The 21,423-nt window shown below is 40.9% G+C and overlaps 1 protein-coding gene across 1 annotated transcript in view; it reads left to right on the forward strand.

Annotated features, from left to right (window-relative positions):
* The window catches only part of Baz2b (bromodomain adjacent to zinc finger domain 2B), a 219,150-nt gene extending 210,675 nt beyond the window's left edge, over window positions 1-8,475 (forward strand). Inside the window, exons 33-38 of the mRNA XM_051166087.1 lie at window positions 843-1,141; window positions 1,560-1,695; window positions 5,221-5,367; window positions 7,300-7,565; window positions 7,658-7,801; window positions 8,219-8,475. Coding sequence (XP_051022044.1) covers window positions 843-1,141; window positions 1,560-1,695; window positions 5,221-5,367; window positions 7,300-7,565; window positions 7,658-7,801; window positions 8,219-8,372 — 1,146 coding nt within the window. The 3' untranslated portion in view covers window positions 8,373-8,475. The remainder of the gene's footprint in view (window positions 1-842; window positions 1,142-1,559; window positions 1,696-5,220; window positions 5,368-7,299; window positions 7,566-7,657; window positions 7,802-8,218) is intronic.
* The last annotated feature ends 12,948 nt before the right edge of the window (window positions 8,476-21,423 follow it).

A 21,423-nucleotide genomic window follows, 5' to 3' on the forward strand; every position in this document is an offset into this window, starting at 1 on the left:
GTTTAGAGAGGAGCAAGTCACAGAATGTGACTGCAGCGTGGATGTCAGGATGGCATGCGAGAAGAACAGCAGAGTCAGGTACTTGAGTGCCAACAGTTGTTAAAGCTGGGCAACCTTTGATTTGAGGACGAAGGATTAGTGTGAACAAGTTCAGTTATAAGAAAGATTATTCATTTACTCAGTAAATATGTATATACTGAGTACCCATCATTTTACCTTCTCGGTGCTGGAAGTAAATGAGTAAAGACTAAGGTGGCCCCAGCTGTCCTGAGATTTAGGGGGAAGGATGTTAGCCATGCCATTTTAAAGGTACAACCATGGCAAGGCTGTGGAGTGCTTTAGAATCCTAGGAAAGCCAATAGCAGGAGGACGGAACCCTGCAGGAATTCAGGGAATGCTTTCATGACATGAGTGCTGCGAGGTGAATGGACTTGGTTGGTGAAGACAGGGAAACATTTTATGGGCAAGGGTAACTATATGCCAACTTGGGGGACCAGTGGGAAACGTGAGGACAGAAATCAAAAGAAAGTTTCACAGGCCACCAAGACGTTCCTTTTCGGTATGTGCATAGCACTAGTGAATGCGTTACCTAAACCTTGGCAATCCTTGGCTGACTCTTACAACTAATATAATCAATGTTATTTTTCACTCACTTTGCTTACCAACTGCTTTTCCTTTTTTGCTCTTGTTTTACCATAGCATTAAGAAACACAAGGTAAAATGTTTTAGTAAAGATCCCTGGGATGTGCTGGTGTTCGCTGCTGAATTTTAAGTAAAGGTAACTCCCCCCCGTCTAATGCTGTCAGTAGAAACCATAATGACATCGTTTTCTTGATGTATAGGGTTGGATGTGTCCAGAGCCTGCGTCAGAAAGGGAGGACTTGGTATATTTTGAACATAAGTCATTTACTAAGTTGTACAAGGAGCATGATGGAGAAGAAGAAAACAGTGCACATGCACTGGCCCGGAAGAGTGACAACCCCCTAGATATAGCTGTAACCAGGCTGGCTGATTTGGAGCGGAACATTGAGAGAAGGTATCTGAAGAGCCCCTTAAGTACCACCATTCAGATCAAACTGGATAATGTGGGCACAGTTACTGTCCCTGCTCCTGCACCATCCATTAGTGGTGATGGTGACGGGTAGGTTATTGAGATTAACTTGACAAATTATTGTGCTTCTTTGCTAATTGGAGCCTATTTTCTATTGCCTGTTATCTATGTATCTTCTTGTATGTCTGTGATCCATGTGGATCATGCTATTTGCATGGTGCTTTGTAAAAACTTTCTTTTTTGTTGTTGTTGTTGTTGTTTTGTTGTTGTTGTTGTTATGTGCATTGATAATCCTGCAAAGTGATCTTACATTTATCTGGTTGTGACCCAGCTTCAAGGCACGTAGCCACAGTCTGTGCACTACATCAGATTTAGTTGCTTAAACTTTATACTTACTGGCTGTTACATGTTTTTGTCATTGCTTGGCTTTCAGTGTGATGATTGTTTCACATTCAGTGACCATAAAGCGTGGCCATGACCTACTCAATTTCTCTATATCTCAATGCAGAGTTGAAGAGGATATTGCTGCAGGGCTCAGGGTCTGGAGAAGGGCGTTAGCAGAAGCTCGCAGTGCCGCACAGGTAGCCCTGTGCATCCAGCAGTTACAGAGGTCAATAGCATGGGAAAAATCAATTATGAAAGTTGTAAGTGTTCTTATTTAAGAAATACTATGACTGATTTCCAATGTCTTGTTTTTTTTCCCAGCCTCCAGATCTTTCGTAACTATATATTACCATATTGTTACAATGATGTATGCTGTCCTTTGGAGTATGTCTAATTCTTAAGTATCATATAATCTGTACTTTTCCCTTATCTTGAGTTTTTTGTAGCAATCCGCAAAATATTGTCTTCTCTTTGCTCAAATTTTGTTTTTGTCTCTTTTGAATCTTGTTTATAATCATAAACCTCCTGTAATCAGCTGCCTCCTATATACTATATCAGCATAATAGTTGTTAATCTAAATACTTTCAAGGCTGTTCACCCGTCTAAGCACCTACTTACTGGCATTCTCTGCTCCATTATGCCTTCACTGTTTTACTTTTCTGTACTAATCATAATACTAAATACAAACGGAAAGCTCAGACTTAACATGTTCGTATCATAAAGAGCAGGACTGTCGGTTTTTCTCCTGATAATTAAAGCTGATTTTTCATCTTTTTATACCTCAGTTGATTATGATAGCAAGCATTCATTTTTTGCCAGTCACCATAATGCCACATATTTAAAATAAAATCTATATAGTTCACATACTTTGAAAAAGACGGTTGTTCTAAGTCATGTACAGAGTGCTCTGTTACCTATTTATGCACCTATTACATATAATATTTTATGAATTAGTTTAATTTTTTTAATTAAAGACCAGCTTTAAAATTAAATTATTTGAGATTTGTTTTCATGAAGAGCTGAAGTTGAAAGTTTCTTTATTGAACTAGTCATTCGCAAGAAAAGCCAGATCCCCAGTCGTCCATCCTGCATTCCTCTCCTCAGTTTTGCCTTGGTGCGCAGACTGCTCAAGGCTGTATATGCAGTTCACGCACATAAATTTTGTGTCTTCTGGTTTTGTTTTTTTTTCCCCTAAGATGTCTATAGGACCTAAATATGTAGTTTTTTGCAGTATGTTCAAGTTTAAGGTTTTTTTAAGCAGTAAAAATACATTTCTCCTAAAATTATTTAAAATAAAATTCTCCTAAAAGTATTAATGCAAGTTTAATACATTCTATGGTCAAATATATTTTTTGAAATATAGACTAAAATGATTTAAAACATTTGAGTTTTACATTAAAATGAAATTTTTTTACCCTCCTCTGAAGTCATGATAATGGTCACATTAAAAACTAAACAAAGAAACACTATAAACATTTTTGTTTGTATGCTTACTTCTTTTTTATTGTTCTGTTGTTGAGGCAGGCTCACTGTGTAGCCCAGGCTACCGTTGAACTCACAGTTCTGCCTCTGTCTCCTAAGAACTGAAACGAGAACCAGGCACCACCATACCTGACACCTTCTGCAACCTCACGTCCTTTCAGTTTTGAAATTCATTAACCTTTCCCATGTTATTAATGTGCATGTAGCATCATTTAATATTATCTTATCATAACAGTCATTTAAAAATATTCATTAACATTATTTGCAGCTGAGGGTGTAGCTCAGTAGTGGAGCACTTGCCTAGCATGCACAGTGTCTTGGGCTCCATCTTCAGTGCTGCAAATAATGATGGTGGTGGAGACTGTGCTGCTGCTGCTGCTGCTGCTGCTGGTGGTGGTGGTGGTGGTGATATGAGATGCTGTGATGGATGGCATGGTGTGCTGTTGATAGATTAAGATGCACGGCTGTGTCATTTGACTGGATAGACCTTAGAACCCACAATTGTCCTCACAATAAATACAAAATGCTAAAGTGTTCAGTGCCTTTAAAAGTCCTGGCTTAGCCAGATAGCAGGCTTGCCAGGAAAGAGGAAACCGCCAGTTTGCTTTCAGGTATCACTGCCTACATGTTTTTTGCTTTTGTAGCAAAGGAGTTAAAACCAAAATATCAATTTACATGCTGTCACATAATAATTGTGAGCTTTTACTGTAGATTTTTAAAAATATATTTATCACCTTTTCTCTGAAAAGACAAGGAAATGTTTCTTATAAGAAAATATTTCTTTTTAAATTGGACACGCGATGTCAAGCAGACTTTGTAGTATTGCCAGTGTTTTTCTAATAAACAGAAAATTATGTTTATGACTCTGATTTTTAAATACTGGTATAGAGTCTTAAATACAACCTTGCACATGTTAATTCTGGATAAGTCTTTTTAACATTAGAGTTTTTAAAGGTGGAGTGTAGATTTGGTAAGATGCCATCTTAAGTTAGTCCATGGCTGGGATTCAGAAAGTCGTCCAGTGGAAACCTCCCTTGAGGATATTGGACTCTACGGCTTCTGCGCTCACAGACATGACAGTTTTATTATTACAAATATCTGATGTAGTTAATAGATACTTTTCATATTTGCTCTCTTGAATAGTATGTGCCTCCCATTTTGATTACATTTTTAAACTATCTTTATATACATACTGAGTTATGTAAGATTAACTTGGAGTTTCCTAGGCTACCATATAATGTGTTGGAAGTTAAATGAAGAAATATTAAATTGTTGAACCATTCTTTTCTTGATTATAAATACCTAACTTTAGTATAAACGAATTCCAATTTAAATATTTTCATTTTTGTTGGGCTGTGATGGTGCAAACCTTTAATCCCAGCATTTAGTAGGCAGAGGCAGATGGATCTCTGTGAGTTCCAAGCTAGCTTAGTCTATAGAGTGAGTTCTAGGAAAGCCAAGGCTACACAGAGAAACCCTGTCTCAAACCCCTTCCCCAATATATATATTTTTATGACTGTGGCATGAATCCAGATGGTGTTAGTGCACACCCCTCTCACAGCCTCCTTGGATGCTCTGCAACTTTTCCTTTCTCTTTCTCTCTTCATGCTTTAAAATAATTAATGGTATTATACACTTTTAGTTATAAAAAACAAATCATGACCTAAATTCCTTTATTTATTCTAGTTTTTTTTTCTTGGAGATAATTTTATGAGATGCATTTTCTATATTTCTGGCAGCAAATTGACTTGGGTTGCTTTTCAAAGTTTCCTCTTTTAGACTCATTTTTTAGTCAGTCATAGAGCATAGTTGAATAATATACAATCTAAGAATATCGTCTTATTAGTAATTACACTAATACAAGTTTCTTAATTTTGCTATTTAAAACTATTCTAACTCTTATTTCTTTCTCAGAATATCCTAAGGACGATAAGATAAGCAAAGATAAAACATTAAAAGTCCCATGTATTAAAGCTCCTCATTGCTTTGTGTGCTCTGATGTCATGTTGATGATTTTGTATGCTGATGTGTACATGCTTCTGAACTGTGTGAAGGCATCCAACCTCTAGCTTTGTTCTATGCAGTGTATCTGAAATGTGCATTTATCTCAAAAGGATTGCTCGCCCCGTCATGTGGTCCATATCTGTGTAACGAGAGATACATAGATGTGTGTGGCTGTTCTATACTTGTTAGCAAGCGGAATGCTCATAACTAACATCGATGAGGAGTTAAGGCTGTTTAACACCCCAGCAGCCAGTACTCACAGCAGAGGACTGATCTCCAGTGGTTTTTGTGTATTGTAGTACTGCCAGATCTGTCGGAAGGGAGACAACGAAGAACTGCTTCTACTCTGTGATGGCTGTGACAAAGGCTGCCACACCTACTGCCATAGGCCCAAGATTACAACTATTCCCGATGGGGACTGGTTTTGTCCAGCTTGCATTGCTAAGGTAAGAATGAGGGACCTACATTTTTTAAATTACCAGACTTTTGTGGCTCATTTTGTTTAAAGATATAAATCACATTTTATAACATTCACCTTTTTTTTTAACAGTCCGTTAATTTTTAATGCATTAGCAGAGTTGTGCAACATCACCATTGTTCAATTCCAGAACATTCTCAATAACACTGACAGCCTTTTTACAGATGTACAATGCGTCTTCTTTTCTTACCCCAAATACTTTGAAAGTTCATGATCCAGTATAGTCGAGCACCTCTTGTTATAGTCAAAGGTTCTCATTCACGTAGACGTACTCTTACTCTTCATGTGCCAGTGTTTGTGAGAACTGTATCTTTGATGCACGGCTCAGAGGACAAATGACAATACACACCTATATTTTCAGTCATTTTTCAATCCCATTTACAGTAGAAACTTGTAAAGCAAACTAAGAGTAATATAAATATAATAAGTATAATAAACTAGGAGGAAACGACTTGGGTGTGGTGACACACACCTGTCATCCCATCATTCTGGAGCCATTGGCAGGAAGATGGTAAACTCGGGGCCAGACTGAGCTACACAACCAGGCCCTGTCTCAATAAAAGAAGGGTTAAGGATTTAGTCAAACTGTATATTGCTTTCGTGTCATTTTCAAGGCCCTGATTTCAGTCCTTAGTACAATAAAATCAAATAGGAAAGAACAAAGTTAGTTTCTTCACTAAGTGTGCGAAAGTGTTGCTTTTACAGGTTTTTTTTTTTTTTTAATTTTAGTGAATTGAATTAAAATATCTTAACTTTTCTCACAGCCTTTCAATGGGGAGCCATAATCTTAACTCCTTAGAACATGTTAATGATATGACTGGCTGCATATCAGCCATTTTATCATTATATCATCAGTGAAATTGCTATAAAACACTCCAAAGAAATGTTTGCAGCCAGCTAAGTTATTGCCGGAGTGGTCATGCGGTTCTGCAGTGTGGGATTTCTGGGCGAGGAAGTAGTGTTCTGAAAGGCATTGGGGTGTGCTATTTGGAACTGTATTACTAGTAACATTACATATCTCTTTTATGATGTGTAGCATAACTTGGTTCTCAAAAGAACCAGTTCCCTCTTTCTGAAGGTAAGGCGCGGCTCTCTTCAGTGCTGCCTGCAGCCTGTGGTTGATGTGCAGGTCTTGTTTGTTGAGCAGCTGTCGCACTGGGATGACCTAGTGGATACGCGGCTCCTCTTACGGTACAGAAGAGAAAACAGAACCACTTACACCTTTTAACCTGACACTCCTTAATTACTAAATAGAGAACAACAGCTTCCATTTAAGATACATGGTATTTTATTCTACTTCATCTTTTTCCTTAAAAGGAGACATTTTCCCCCCATCTTTGTCAGCACTTTGAACAACAACTTGTGAAACTCTTCCCATCGCAGACGTGTTACATTCTTTGTGTAGAAAATAATTAGTTTTTAGTACATTTGATCACTTTAAAAATCGAATTTTCTACTCGGTGCCTCTTGAGTTCATTCTCCCACTTGGTCTAAGTGTTTTATTTCCTCTTCTGCGTTCCTGCTAATAACCACCACGGTTTTGTTTACAGGCACGCTGCTTCCTAGTTGGACTGTGCTCTGAAAAAGAGCCCTGTGCTCACTGGTTAGCAGCCTAGACTGCAGCAGCACTGCCGATAAGCTCTAACTGCGAGAGGTGGATCTGACCTCCAGGCTTGGAAGATAGCCTTTTTTCATGTTTTATTAGCTGTAATTCTTACACTATAGGAGAGGAAATCCTCAGATCTCTGTAAAAGAATAGAATTACCAATCTTCTAAGCAGAGTTAATATGTCTTGTTGATCCTATCCATCATCTATGTTTTACAATAATAGACGTCTAGAAACACTTACTCTCTTATACCCCATTTCTTTTTTCCTTTTCCTTTTTGTTTTTAATTAAAGGCCAGTGGTCAGACTATAAAAATAAAAAAAATTCATGTCAAAGGAAAAAAGACGAATGATCCCAAGAAAAGCAAGAAAGGAAATGTCACTGGGGACACTGAAGATGAAGACTCCGCTTCCACAAGCAGCTCACTGAAAAGAGGAAGCAAAGATCTCAAAAAAAGGAAAATGGAGGAAAACACTTCTATCAACTTGTTAAAAGTAGAAAGTGCTACTTCAGTTAAGAAACCCAAAAGAGACGACTCCAAGGACCTGAGTCTTTGCAGGTATCTCTTTTTCCTTCAGTTTTCATATGCTCTATGTTTAATTTGTGCAGTTCTGAGGCATAGGTACCGATTTCAAACGTTGTTTTCTTTAGTATGATCCTGGCTGAAATGGAAACACACGAGGATGCCTGGCCTTTTCTACTTCCTGTAAACCTAAAACTTGTACCCGGCTACAAGAAAGTTATTAAGAAGCCTATGGATTTTTCTACCATTAGAGAAAAACTAAATAATGGACAGTAAGTAAATCATGTTTGTGAGTATGGGTGATGAAGGTCTAACATGGTGGCACATGGTGGAGTATTGTAGAGACCATGAAAGCATCGTCTGATGGTGCCTAAGGCGTGTTTCCACTGCCTTGACCAAAGCCTAACCCTTCTGATGAGGGTACTAGGGTGCATAAGGGATGCGATTGGCCAGAAGAGATCCTAATTTTATGACCGAGAGAACACTTCATTTTCTGCTGAACATCTTTAATCCAGCATGGCCCAGACCATACTGGGTGTTTTCAAATGTTGCTTCCGTAAGAGGACGTATGCATGTTCCAAGTGCAGTTACCCTGGCCCTTTTACTTTACTGTATTTTTTAACTTCCTTTCTCTCTGCTGACAAGTCCACAGCAGTGAAAGCAGTCTGTAACGATGTGTTTCCTTTCAGGTATCCCAGCTTCGAGACCTTTGCTCTAGACGTCAGGCTTGTTTTTGACAACTGTGAAACATTTAATGAAGATGACTCGGACATAGGCAGAGCTGGCCACAGTATGCGAAAATACTTTGAAAAAAAGTGGACAGATACCTTCAAAGTGAGCTGAAGTTGTAATCTCTTTTTTCTCTTTTTCCTTTTAAACAAGGACAAACATGACCAGCAATGTGAACTGCATTTACACAGATGTGCAAGGCACATACATGCTAACTTTTTTTCCTGAAAATGCGTGTGTGTGTGTGTGTATGCATATATGTATGTGCACATATATATGTATATACACACACACACATTTAAATAAAAAGGATGAGAAGAATGATACCATTTTTAGAGGCTTCACTCCTACAACCAAGACTGTTGGTCACGGGTTTGTGTGATTTATCAGCTAATTTAGGTAGAACAGGGAAGCACACCCAAAGAATTTTTAAAGGAAAGGGTGTCATAGTGCAATAGCAATTAAACTCTATCAAACCGCACTGAATCGCCAACACCAGAGCTCTAACATGGGGATTGGTTCTCCTTTCCTCTCAATAAATATCTATTTTTCATTTTTTTACTTTGTAGTTTATTTTTTAGTGAATGTATTTAATTTTATGAATTATTTATGATTAAACCACATCCAGAATCTTCGTTTTCTGTGAAAAGGAAGAACTAGAAAATTGCTTTAAATCTTGAAAATACAACAAGGAATGTTTTAAAATATAAAACAAAGCCAAGTTAAACTGTTTACACTGATGTGCTCTGAAAGCACCAAAAATAAACTTTACTGTAGAGTTACAAGTACATTTATATATACATATATATATATATGTTGCGCTTCACTTGTGTAGTTAAATTGTATTTCAAGCCAGTGGAAAATTGACATGTATATATTGTTCATTATTGTTTATATTGAGTCTTGTTTTAATATGTATTATGTGTATATATTGTTTGAAGACATTATTGTTTATGCCTTAGAAGGACTGTAGCATTTAATCTGAGTCTGAAGGTAATTACAGCTATACAGCTTGTACAGTAATTATCCTCTACCAACACTGTGGCGTCTCCCTAAGCTTGGTAGTGCCTGCCTTTGAAACAGGGTGTAGGGGATAGTAGTTTTCCATTTTTCTATTTTGTTATATAATTTTAAGCCACCAGGGCCTAAATTAAAGTATAATCATTTGTATCCATGTGGAATAAAATCGTGACGATTTCCTACACACACAGTATTTTTTCATAGAGACACTTCCCTCCCATCTGCCTTGCCTCAGAAATAAATTTAAAAGACATTTGTAACCACTGTGTTTTATCTACTGTGTGTTGTGGCCTGTTGGAGGCAAATAGATCAGAGTTTTTTTGTACCTATGTAAAAGTACTTGAAGCTTTATTTAAAATAAAATGTTGTGGAAAAGGTAGCATTCTTATTTTTAAGGGGTGTTATCCTTCACTAGTATACACTAAGCACGGATACAATAAAAGAGTTTACAAATTGGGAAGGATGGGTTGGGTTTTTGGTAGTGGTGGTGGTTTGTTTAGGTTAGTTTTTCTTAGTGAACTTGAACATGCGTTCTGTGAAAAGGCATTTAACTAGCGTTTGCCTCTTGAAAGTCAAGTATCTCGAGTGTTGTGAGGTACAGGTTCCTCTGGCCCTCATTTTGTTTCCCATTTCCAATATGAAAGCCTTGGCATGTGAGACCTATCTGTGCATAGATCCAAAACCCAGTTGTCATAAAGAAAGTTAATCATGTAAATTATAAATTAATCCATGAGACTCACAGTTGAACGTTTTGGTGGGCCAAAGCCGAATGTTGGAAAGCCACTCGTAAACAAGACAGGCAGGGCTGGGAGGGGCTCAGAGGTAAAGCATGGGCTGCTTAAGCACGAGGATGTGAGTTCAGATCCACCCCCCCCCCCCAGGGCCCGTGTGCAGGCCACAAGCACAGTGACACTTTTACAGCGCCAACTGCAAGCTGATGATGGAAGGGTCCTGGGGCGTGTCAAACAACCGGCATGTGGCAAGCTCCAGGCTTGGTGAGAAGAGACTTAACGTCAACTTCTGACACCCTCCAACACACACTCACACACTCACTCTCTCTCTCTCCCCCCCCCCTTTTACAGGGTGAGATGAGCAGGTACACCCAAGAAGACATATTCACAACACACACACACACACACACACACACACACGCACACACAGACTCCCCTACAGGGTGGGATGAGCAGGTACGCCCAAGAAGACACATGCATTACACACACACACACACACACACACACACACACACAGGCAGTAAGTAATAAAAGGCTGGACATGGTGGTACACACCTTTAATCCCAGCACTCAACAGGAGCAAGATGGATGCCTGTGAGTTTGAGGCCAACCTGATCTATGTACTGAGGCAGAGAGAGAGGCTGTGAAGGGGAAAGGGAGAAGGGAGAGAAGGACGGGAGGTTACGGTGGACTGGTGTTGGGGGGAGGGGCAGATGGGGGACGGACTGCTTATTCTCTATAAAACCATCTGCAGTGTTCGTACTCTAACTCAGTGCTGACACCTACTCGCGGCATATCCCAGTAAGATGCACCAGGCTTTACTGCTAACCTTTCCTGACTTGGCACAAGTGTCCCATACATTTTAAGTAACTAGCCTGCCTTCAAGTTCAGATTCAGATGACCACCCAGATAGTGGCTAGCCAAGAATAACCAGCCAATCCACAGTTATTAGACCCAGATAATGTCTTTGTGTGAAACAATATGTGGACAGTAAGTTAATAGTCATTGAGTTGCTAACAGTTAAAACTAAGTGGGTGAATTTTATAGGTCACCTTAAACTGTGATCCTTTTCTTTTGACTCCAATATATTTTAGTTACAAACAGTCATTTTATTGAACATTAAGTTTTGTCCTGATTTTGATGTCCATGTCCTCTTGCCTCAACCTCCCTCCCCAGTGTTGGGATTACAAGTGTGTACCACTACACCTCGCCTCCTTTTGTTAAGGCGCCCCTCTCTGCTTTATTCTTCTCCCATCTTTTCCACACCCACATCCTTGCAGGAAACTCATAGTCCTACCCTTTACGCTTCTCCCAGCAAGGAACCTGAAATGAATCATTTGCTCATTATTATACACTTAATGTCTAGGCTACTTTTCTCAGAGTTATTTATGTTTTAAAGGCCTCCACTTGAGAAAGGTAAGAGATTTGTGAGGTGAGATAAGGAAGCTGAGCAATGAGCTTTCTCTCTCACACTCAGCAGAGGGAAATGAGCAGGGCCTTTACCTGCTAAAAGTGTCTGACCTACAGCCTCTTAGATGTGCTTTGGACACATTAAAGTGCTACCAGCAAAAAGGGGGTGTTAAGCCTCAACTGAGGTAATTCGTTCTCATTTATTTCATGGCCTACTTTTCACATTGCTCTGACAAACCCCTTTATTTTTCTTAGCTTCTTATTTCTTCTCTGACTCCCCTGTCATGTAGAACCACTTTTAATGTCTTTTGAGCCCTTTTTATGCGTATTTTATGTGTATTTTGAAAATTTTATCATGGAAACCATATATGGGCATATATTTACATATACTTTAAAACATCTACCATAAGTTACATTCTATAACTCGGAGTACTTTCTTTTTCATTGTTTCTGTTACTTCTGACTTGAAAGTTAGTTTTGATCACTGCAAGGTATTCCATGACTGGTAATCCAAGTTTTACTAATAAATTCCTCTAGGGTAAAAACCTACATTGTCTGCAAGTCTGTCTTTGCAAATAAGGCAGCTGTGATTTGTAATACAGGACCCTAATACAGAAGCTGGTTTCCAAGATAAGTCCAAGCATTCCTTGCCTGTGAGGTAGCGTTATATAGAACGCCACCTTCCTGGATCATTTGCTCTGGGGCAGCCCTATGTGACACTGTAGATGGCTATCCTACAGCCCAAGTGAAGTTCCAGCCAATATCCTGAGAGACCCTGAGCCAGGCCTTCTTACCAAGCTACTCTTGAACCCATCTCCCACACAAACTGACATAATGTTTTACTTGTTTTTCTTTAAGTCACTCACTGTATTCTGTTGGGGTATATAGCAAAGCAGAAGGGATCCATATACAATTGGTACTGGCTCATGTATAAGGAAGGTGACAAGTTCTGTCTAGCTTATAGCCTAAGGTTGGCAGTTTGTCACTGAAGCAGTTAGGAGCTGTTGTCCCTGTAGGGAGGCTATGAGGCAGGAGATTCTGTCTTAATTGCGATCAGGTCATCCTATTGTTCTGTTCAAGCGACTTGCCTGATTGGCAAGGGTTGATTAAATGGCATTCACACACATTTTGAGAGTCTGTCTACTTTGTCCAGTGACCTAAATGTTTATCACATCAAGAACGCTTAGAAAAACACTCAGAGGCGGGCGTGGTGGGGCACGCCTTTAATCCCAGCACTCTGGAGGCAGAGGCAGGTGGATCGCTGTTAGTTCGAGGCCAGCCTGGTCTACAAAGCGAGTCCAGGACAGCTAAGAATACACAGAGAAACCCTGTCTCAAAAAACAAACAAAATAAAAAGAAAACACTCAGAATATTTTTTGGTTAACTATTTGGAGCACCATCAGGTTGTCAGATGAAGCTGATCTCTATCAACCCTATACACTTGTTCTTTAAGGGTATGTCCAAGTTTTGTGAAGGTTGTTAAACCTTGGGCTCCCTTAACACCTTCATGGAGTTCTATATTAATTAGGCCTTACATGGTTCCCAGATCTAGCCAATGGACAGCTCATCCTCCACGGTTGGGGTGGGGGGGAGTGGGGACTGCCTCTGACATAAACTCTGGGGCCCCAATTTGATCACTTCTCCTTGGTGAGGAGGCCCAGCAGCACACAAAGGAAGAGTAAGCAGGCTATCCAGATGAGACCTGATCATTGGCTGTGGTCATAAAGTGGGGGAGGAGGTCCCCTTCTGTCAGAGGGTTAGGGAAGGGGGAATAGGGCAGAAGAGGGAGGGAGGGTGGGAACAGGAAGATACAAGTGAGGGGAAAAAAATCGGGATATAATCTGAATAAATTATAATGAATTTTTAAAAATATATACCTACCTATTTTTATTTTTAAAAATATGATTGTATCGGGCTGGAGAGATGGCTCAGCAGTTAAGAGCACTAACTACTCTTCCAAAGGACCCAGGTTCAATTCCCAGCATCTCTCTCCTCCCTTCTTCCTCTCCCATGTCTAACTACCCCCTTTCCAGGTGCTAGCCTCCTCTTTATCCAGTTTTGTGTGTGTGTGTGTGTGTGTGTGTGTGTGTGTGTGTGTGTGTATAAATGATTAAACATAGTGTTGCTTATATGTATATGTTTTTATGGCTGACCAATGAGGTGGCTTATCCCTGGGAAAGAATGATTTTCTCTCTCTGCAGACGCTAATTGCTCTTCCTCGAGGGCCCCATGGCATTTTACCATCTACGTTGGGACGTTGACTGTTGAAGCTGTCTAGGTCTTGTTGTTGAGATTTTGTGGGCTCAGCTTCCTGTTAGAGCTAGAAGGCACATTCTCACAGCAGACTTCTTGGTCCTCTGGGTCTTAAAATCTTTCTGTCCCTTCTTACATGATGTCCTTAGGCCTTGAGTGCCAGAGTGTGTTTTACCTTTATCAATTTGGGCAGGGCTCCCCAGTTGGCTCTCTGTAATGGTCTCCTGTTGCTGCAGAAATAAGCATCTACACTCGTTATGCTGGACCAGAGCACAGGCTGTCCCCTCTAGGGTGGGCCTACACTCATGCTGGGCCAGAGCACAGGCTGTCCCCTCTAGGCTGGGCCTACACTCATGCTGGGCCAGAGCACAGACAGGCTGTCCTGTCTAGGCTGGGCCTCAAGGATGGCTATATGAACAACTGGGTAAGGTCCTCGTGTTTGTTACTAAACCATTCACCTTTAAGTAGTTTGTTACTTTGCAATAAATAACTAGTACTGGTTAAAAGTTTCTTTAAGACTGATTCCTTTGAGAGAATCCCCAAGTTGCTGGGTGTGTGTATGCGTCCCACAGCCTTGCCACACGAACACCAGCATGCACTCCTTCCAGCCGTGGAAGAGATGTTACTCCTGCCTTCGAAGCCATGCTTACTATCTAGATAATTTTCACTAATAAACTATCACCTTTTGAATTTTGAAACGAGGCTGTCTTCCTAATCATTTGAGCGACTCTAGTATTGGCTTGTTCGCTCACAGGCTTTGTCCCATATTGTGAAGCACATCTAATTTAGGTGGTTTTAGAACTATGGAAACTGCCTCTGATGTCTGTTTTTGGCCCGTCACACTCAGAAGCATGTTCCATGTTCAGGTAAAGGTTGAGTCTGGCGAGGTGATGAGGCTACCCTTGCTAAGAACATGCACAAGGCCTGCACAGGCTCCTGGTGAGCACTGAGAAGTGACGGGTGTAAGAGTCCTAAGTTACAATAATAAAAGTAGCATCCGGTGTTGTAAGCGATGGATGGCTAAATCAGGGTATAGGACCTCTGGGAGTCCTATAAATATTTTAGTATTTAGTATTTATCTCTAGTATTTAAACCTGGGGAGGCACTGACAGAGTTGATAGCTGCTGCTCTTTTGAGAGTCTGTTCATCATGTAGGGTGGTGGTCTCATTGGATGCCTAAAGAAAAGCAAACAGTGAGTAAGGAATACACCAGCTGCTGACCTCTGGCCTCCATACATGCACAGCTACAGCCATGTGCCTGCAAATAGCATCTCTCAGACATGTTCACATTAATTTTCCTGATGATTTCAAATATCTCAAAGCCTTTAACCATGAAAATATTGCAAAAACTATGGGAGCCTCGATAGCATTATGGGATGGCATCAGGGTGGTAAACTTTGTAAGAGAAGAACACATTAGAATGAAAAGTCTGAAAAAGAATGAAAGCCAATTTTCCTCCTTATACATGAAGAAAGAGCTGAGACTATAATAAACGGTGCAGGTATGCTACATGCAGCATAGACCAATTTCTGAAGATCAGTGAGCAAAGCTGGCCCTCCGTTTACTCAGGCTTCTACCAGAAGGCACTTTGTGCACATAAGTGAGCACATTCTGAAGAGAGGACAATAATGGCAGTGTTGGCCCGAGCAGACTAGCATCAAAATTGTAAGGGTGTGGGGGACATGGTCGTGTAGGCCTAGAATACCACTGCTGGGGTGCCTGAGTCAGGAAGATTAAAAACTTGAGACCAAATGACTACATACTGAAAACTTGCACAGCATATTTTCTTTGTGTCTTTGTTCAGACCCACATCTGTTGAAATTATACGGACAAAGTGTTGGTATGTATACAGCATTGGGCTGAGCATTTTATGTTTGCTTAGTCATACAGTCAGCTAGCTCCAACTGAGTATTACCATTGCTGAACAGGGAAGCCCACGTGAAGGACAGGTGGCAGCTTGTTGGAACTGCATAGGCTCTGCAGACTCACGCACTTTCTTCCAGGTGATTATGCTTGTGGAAATTATTTTATCAGGGCTTAAAAGTCTGCGAGTCTCATGGTTGCTACCTCACTAACTGTAAATGAGTCTGACAACGAGATCATAATGGAAAGGATTCTTTTCCAGTGACTGAGGAACTGTGCCCAGGTTTCCAGTGTCATGATACCTGGGAAAAGGATGAGTCACCTGAAAGATGATCTGTGCTCCCAAGTCACATAAAGAGACTGTGATGAAATGGTGAAGTCTTTTATCCAGACACTGACACGGGCAGGTGAGCCAGCCCTCAGCCCGCCCAGAGACAGCCAGCCACAGTGAAACCTGTCCGTCTTACATGGAGCGTATTTCACAGCTCATCCTGCTCCTCAAACTGTTTGGTTCCCAGAGGTGACTGAGGAGCTGAAACACTTCAGCTTTCCTGCTGCCTCTTTAAGATCCTGTCGGGCCATTATGGATCATTCCAGAGCTCCCCACCAGTCATGTGCTCACTGACATGCTCTTGGTGTGCACGCAGGCATGCTAGTTTGTGTGGTTTGCTTGTCTTTTCAAAGTTTCTGTGGGCAGCCAAGTGAATATGTACATTCCCCACAACTAGAAAGAGTGCTAGCTACCTCTTACCTTTCAATGGTCCTGAAGACAGTGTGTCATATATATATATATATATATATATATATATATATATATATATATATATATATATATATATATATATATATATATATTTTAGACCTATCATTAATATAGCATTTGATGGATTAAAGATGCCAATGAAACTGCCTGCCAGGCCTTCCCATGAGGAGGTGCTCAGCCTTTGAGTACATCCTGGGAACAGTGTTAAAACTGGGCTTCCACATATCATTTTAATTCAGCTTCATTGAGACAAATATTTTCTGGCATTATCATCATCATCACCATTATTATTGGAGACAGGGTCTCACTCAGGTACCTTAAGGTACCCTGCTAGACCTCCTGGCCATCCTCCTGACTGAGCCTCCCAAGTGCTGGGATTGTAGGTGTGAGCCCCCATACCTGGCTAAAAAGTTTAGCTTTTATTTGCATAGATAGGTTAGACTCTGTTTCATGAATTCTTCAGTAGTTCTGCTTTGTAATCATATTTTAGAGCTTAGCAATGTTTGACTAGAGTACATCTGCTTCCAGGGACAGGCTGAAAAGGGCCATGCCTATAGTAAAGGGCTTTAATAAGAGGCTCCCAACAACCAAATTCAGTAGTTGAAAATGAATAGGTTAATGCAAAGTGGGACTTTAAGAAAGCTCTCCAGATTGCTTTTCTCTGCTCTCTAACATTGACCACATTCCTCTTAAAGGGGGAGAGAGGTTCCATCTGGTATAGTTATTAATGCCATGAAGCAACATGGCAGTTTTTCATCACCCTGTGTTTGTGGTGGGCTTGTATTTCCTACATCTCATTGGGTGAACAGAGCCATGGATAGATTAGCTCTGGTCTAAGAGTTTTGAATGCAGTCACCATGCATTGGTATTTGTGGTAGGTATTTTATTTTTTTGTTTGTTTTATTTGCACTGCTGGGGGGGGGGGTGGTCTAATTGTTCCCTGTAGCGCAGCAACCATTGCTCTTCATGTGGCTTCTCTTTTATTGTGATCAGCTACAATCAATGCAGTTCCTACCAGCTCATGATGGACATGCACCATGAGCAAAAAAGACACTTGTGTTGTTTGACGTGCCTGAGCTATTTGGTCCTACAGGAGCTGCGCCCCAGTTTAGGGTCCCTACCGTGCTGGCTAGCAGGGCACTGGATTAGAAGGAAATAAAAGCTCTGGTAGGGTCTCACGTCTTCTTTCTCTAGGTTCCACCACTTAGCTTGAGGTTGTAGCTCACGCCTATGACATCAGCACTCTAGAGGCTGAGGCAGGAGGACCGCCTTGAGTTTGAGGACAGACAGGGATCTGTCTTCAAACAAAAAAAGAAACAAAACCCCATAACCCTCTCATTGAAGAATAGCCCCTAAAAAGAGGTAGAGTTTACAACAGAGACTCTTGAGTAGAAAACTAGGCTTTTTGAGAAGCAAGTAGGTGATGGTGCAGACATTGCCATGCAAGCAAAAACTGAAATGTTTTTTGCCCTAATCTCAGGAGAGAAACGTAATGGTTAAAAGACACAGAGACACCAAGAAAAGGTGGAGGGGACTAGCTTTTGATCCAAGGAGGTTTTGGCCCTTTGTAAATTTGTGTGAATTTATCTAGTAAAACACCCACATTATCATCAAACTCAACTGTGGGAGATTCTGCTGTTCCCAGAACATCGTCAAGAAAGATAAATGGCCGGTTACCAGTGGATAGAGACGCTAGTAGGAATAGCAAAGGAAAGCAAATGAAAGGCATCGAGACTAGGGAGAGAGAAGTAAAAAACTCTCTGTTTCAGATGAAGATCTTACAATTCAGATACAATACAGACAATACTAAGGAATCTGCAAGAAGAAACTAAGAGAAAAAAATAGTCAAGATGAAATTTCAGTTATACTTCTGTGTTCTTGTGTGTGTGTGCGTGTGCACGCATGCATGTGTGGGTGTTGGATGTGTGTGAGCTGTGGCACACCTTTAGGAGGCAGAGGACAGCCTTCGCTTTAATTGACACATGGTCCCTTGTTGCTGTGTGTGGCAAGTTCTCTGGCTCTCGAGTTTTGGGGTTCTGCCCCTGTTTCCCTTCTTGCCACAGGAGTGTTAGGGTTATAGGTCCGTAGCAGCACATCCAGCAGGTAGGCTCTGAGGAGCCAAAGCAAGTCCTTCTGCTTACACACCAGGCGCTTCCCCACTGAGCCATCACTGCCACCCTCTCTGTTCTAACAATAATACAATCTGAGTAAAATTATAATAATCCCATTGGTAGTAGAATCAAAAAGAATAAAATATTAAAAAATAAATGTAAAAACAGCCAGGCGTGGTAGCACCAGGCCTATAATCTCTAGTGCTTTGGGAGGCTGAGGCAGGAGGATTGCAAGTTCCATGTCAGTCTTAGCAACTTAGTGAGACCTTGTCCCAAAATCAGAAGTAGAAAAGAGGATGAACTTAAGAGCCCTTGCCTGGCATTCATGGGGAATCCCTGAGTTTAATTCCCAGGAGACACAGGACAATGGAGGAATAAAGGAGAGAGGAGAACAGGAAGGAGGAAGAGGATGGGAACAAGAGATTATGACTTATGCTGTATAAATCATTGCTGGGCGTGGTGGAGCACGCCTTTAATCCCAGCACTTGGGAGGCAGAGGCAGGTGTGTCTCTGGGAGTTCGAGGCTGGCCCAGTCTACAAAGAGAGTTCCAGGACAGCCAGAGCAACAAAGTCTCCAAACCAAATAATAATAACAGAAGACTGTGTGGCATTGTGGAAAGAAAATCTTAATTGACGGGGGAAAAACATACCATTTTCACAGATTGAAAGATTTGATGTTATGACAATAAATCCTGAAGTTTGTCTATATATTTAACACAATCCCCATCAAAACATCAGACAGCGCTTTTGTAGATATTGATAAACTGTTTTTATACTTCACAGTGAAGTGTAAGAGAGGAAGAGCCAAATCCAGACAAGAGAGTCCTCTCCTGACAGGTGAAGGGTCACATGATAATTTTGAGATGGGATTTTGAAAATGGAATCAAGATCACTTAATGGGTAAAAAACGGACAGCTGGCTTTCTGAGGTCATACTTCAGAACTAAGGATGGCCACAGCCGAGACAGCCGGCAGCAACTGTCAGGGATTCTCATGCACTACTGGTGGCTTTGTACAATAGCACAGCCATTCTGGAAAGCAGTTTGAACACTTACTGGATGAGACCCAGAAGTGCCGCTCCTAGGTGCATACTCAAGAGACTTAAAAATACGTCCACGCAGAAGCTTGTGCTCATAGCAGCATAATAATTAAGAATGTGAAGCAAGTCAGATGCTGCTAGCTGACACAGGGATCAGGATGCTGTGTACACATGCTGTGGAATATTATTTGCTAATAAGGGATACATACATACTATAATCTGTAAGAACACTGAAAATATTATTGTAGGTGAAAAAGCCAATCATAAAAGCCACATTGTATGATTCTCTTTCCATATAGTGACTAGGACAGCGGATGCTACAAGAACAGCAAGTGGGTGAGTGCATTTGACACAGAGAGTAGACAGAGCTGAGGGATTGCTTATTAACTTCTGGGAAAGTAGATGGTAATGGCAGTTGCACCACTGTGGGTATATTAAAGACACTTAAATTTTATACTTTTAAATGTGTGAGTGAATTGCATGGTGTTTAAATTTATGATGAGTTAAAAACATTAGGAAGTCAGCCAGGCGGTGGTGGCACATGCCTTTACTCCCAGCACTCTGGGAAGGCAGAGACAGGCAGATCTCTGAGTTTGAGGCTAGCCTGAGCTACAGAGTGAGTTCTAGGCCAGCTAGGGCTACACAGAGAAGCCCTGTCTCAAAATACCTAATTAAGATAAAAAAAAAAAAAAAAACAAGTTAAAATTACAAAGTAATAGGAAAGACAAATCAGAGATGACCCAAACAAACAGGAAAATCACCTGCCCCTATCTTACATGGTATGGACATCTATATGAGTGAGTGAGAGACAGAACACTTGCACAAGAGACACTTAAGCAATGTATCTGTTCATCAGTCCTCGGAATGTCAGCTTCACAGCCATCACAGGTAAGACTCTGCAACGCTACACGTGTCAGGAAAACAAACATCCGCATGGCCTTCTTTGGACAGGAGAGTCGGACTGAATGCATTCCTTTGGATTCTTAGATTGATGGATTGAGTCTTTAACGTCTTCCTATGATTGGGTACCCACTATAACTATATGGTAAGGCTCTAAGAATAGTTTTCAGATTTTCAGTAACCGGGAGGTTGAGTTACAATTATCCCATTCTAAGCAAAGAGAAACTATGTTAGCATATGTGGGTGCTTGAGATGACAATGACCCCCACACACCTGGATACTTAGTCTTCAGTTGATGGCTATTTGGGGTGTATTAGGAGGTGTGGCCTTGCTGACGGGAGAAAGTCACTGAGGGCTGGCTTTGAGGATTCCAAAGACAGAAAGGTGGGTCTCTCTGCCTCCTGCTCTCCTGTTCCTGTCTCCACTCTTTCTCCACCATCATGGGTGCTAACCACCTGAAGCCATAAATATTGGAGGAAGGTCTGATGTATTTTGATGCTAATTACTGCTTGCTGTCTCTGTGTCCCACCTTTTGACCAATAAAGGCCAATCACCTGGGCAGGGTAAATGAGATAGGTGTGGCTAAGCTTCCCAGGCTTGAGAGGGAGAGAATCTTGGGAAAGAGAAGACCGGAGGAAAGAGAGGAGAAGAGGCCATCATGGGTTAAGAGGAAGAGAAGCACATGGGTGGTCTGGATGGAGGATTTGTCCCAGATGAAGAACATTAGCAAGTATTTTGGATTAAGGATGGGAAGTAGCCTGATAGAAATTATTAGAAGCAGATGGCATGGGATTGGGGCAGGTATTCCATACATACCCCTCTATGGATTGATATCTGCACAACCCCAGGTTAACTAAGGCTATTTTAAAATATAACAGGTTTCTGTGTCTTGCTTGATTGCTAGCAGGTTTTACTGAAGTAAAAATAATTATAGGCCTAATAATAAACATTATTCGGCTCTATTGATAATTTAAAAGAACATGTAAACCCAATTAAACACTTCATTTATAAGTTGCCTCGGTCATGGTGTTTTGTCACAGCAGTAAAAAAGTAACTAAGGCAGCATATTTCTCTAA

This window comes from Acomys russatus, chromosome 24, assembly GCF_903995435.1.
Source record: "Acomys russatus chromosome 24, mAcoRus1.1, whole genome shotgun sequence".
Taxonomy (NCBI): Eukaryota; Metazoa; Chordata; class Mammalia; order Rodentia; family Muridae; genus Acomys; species Acomys russatus.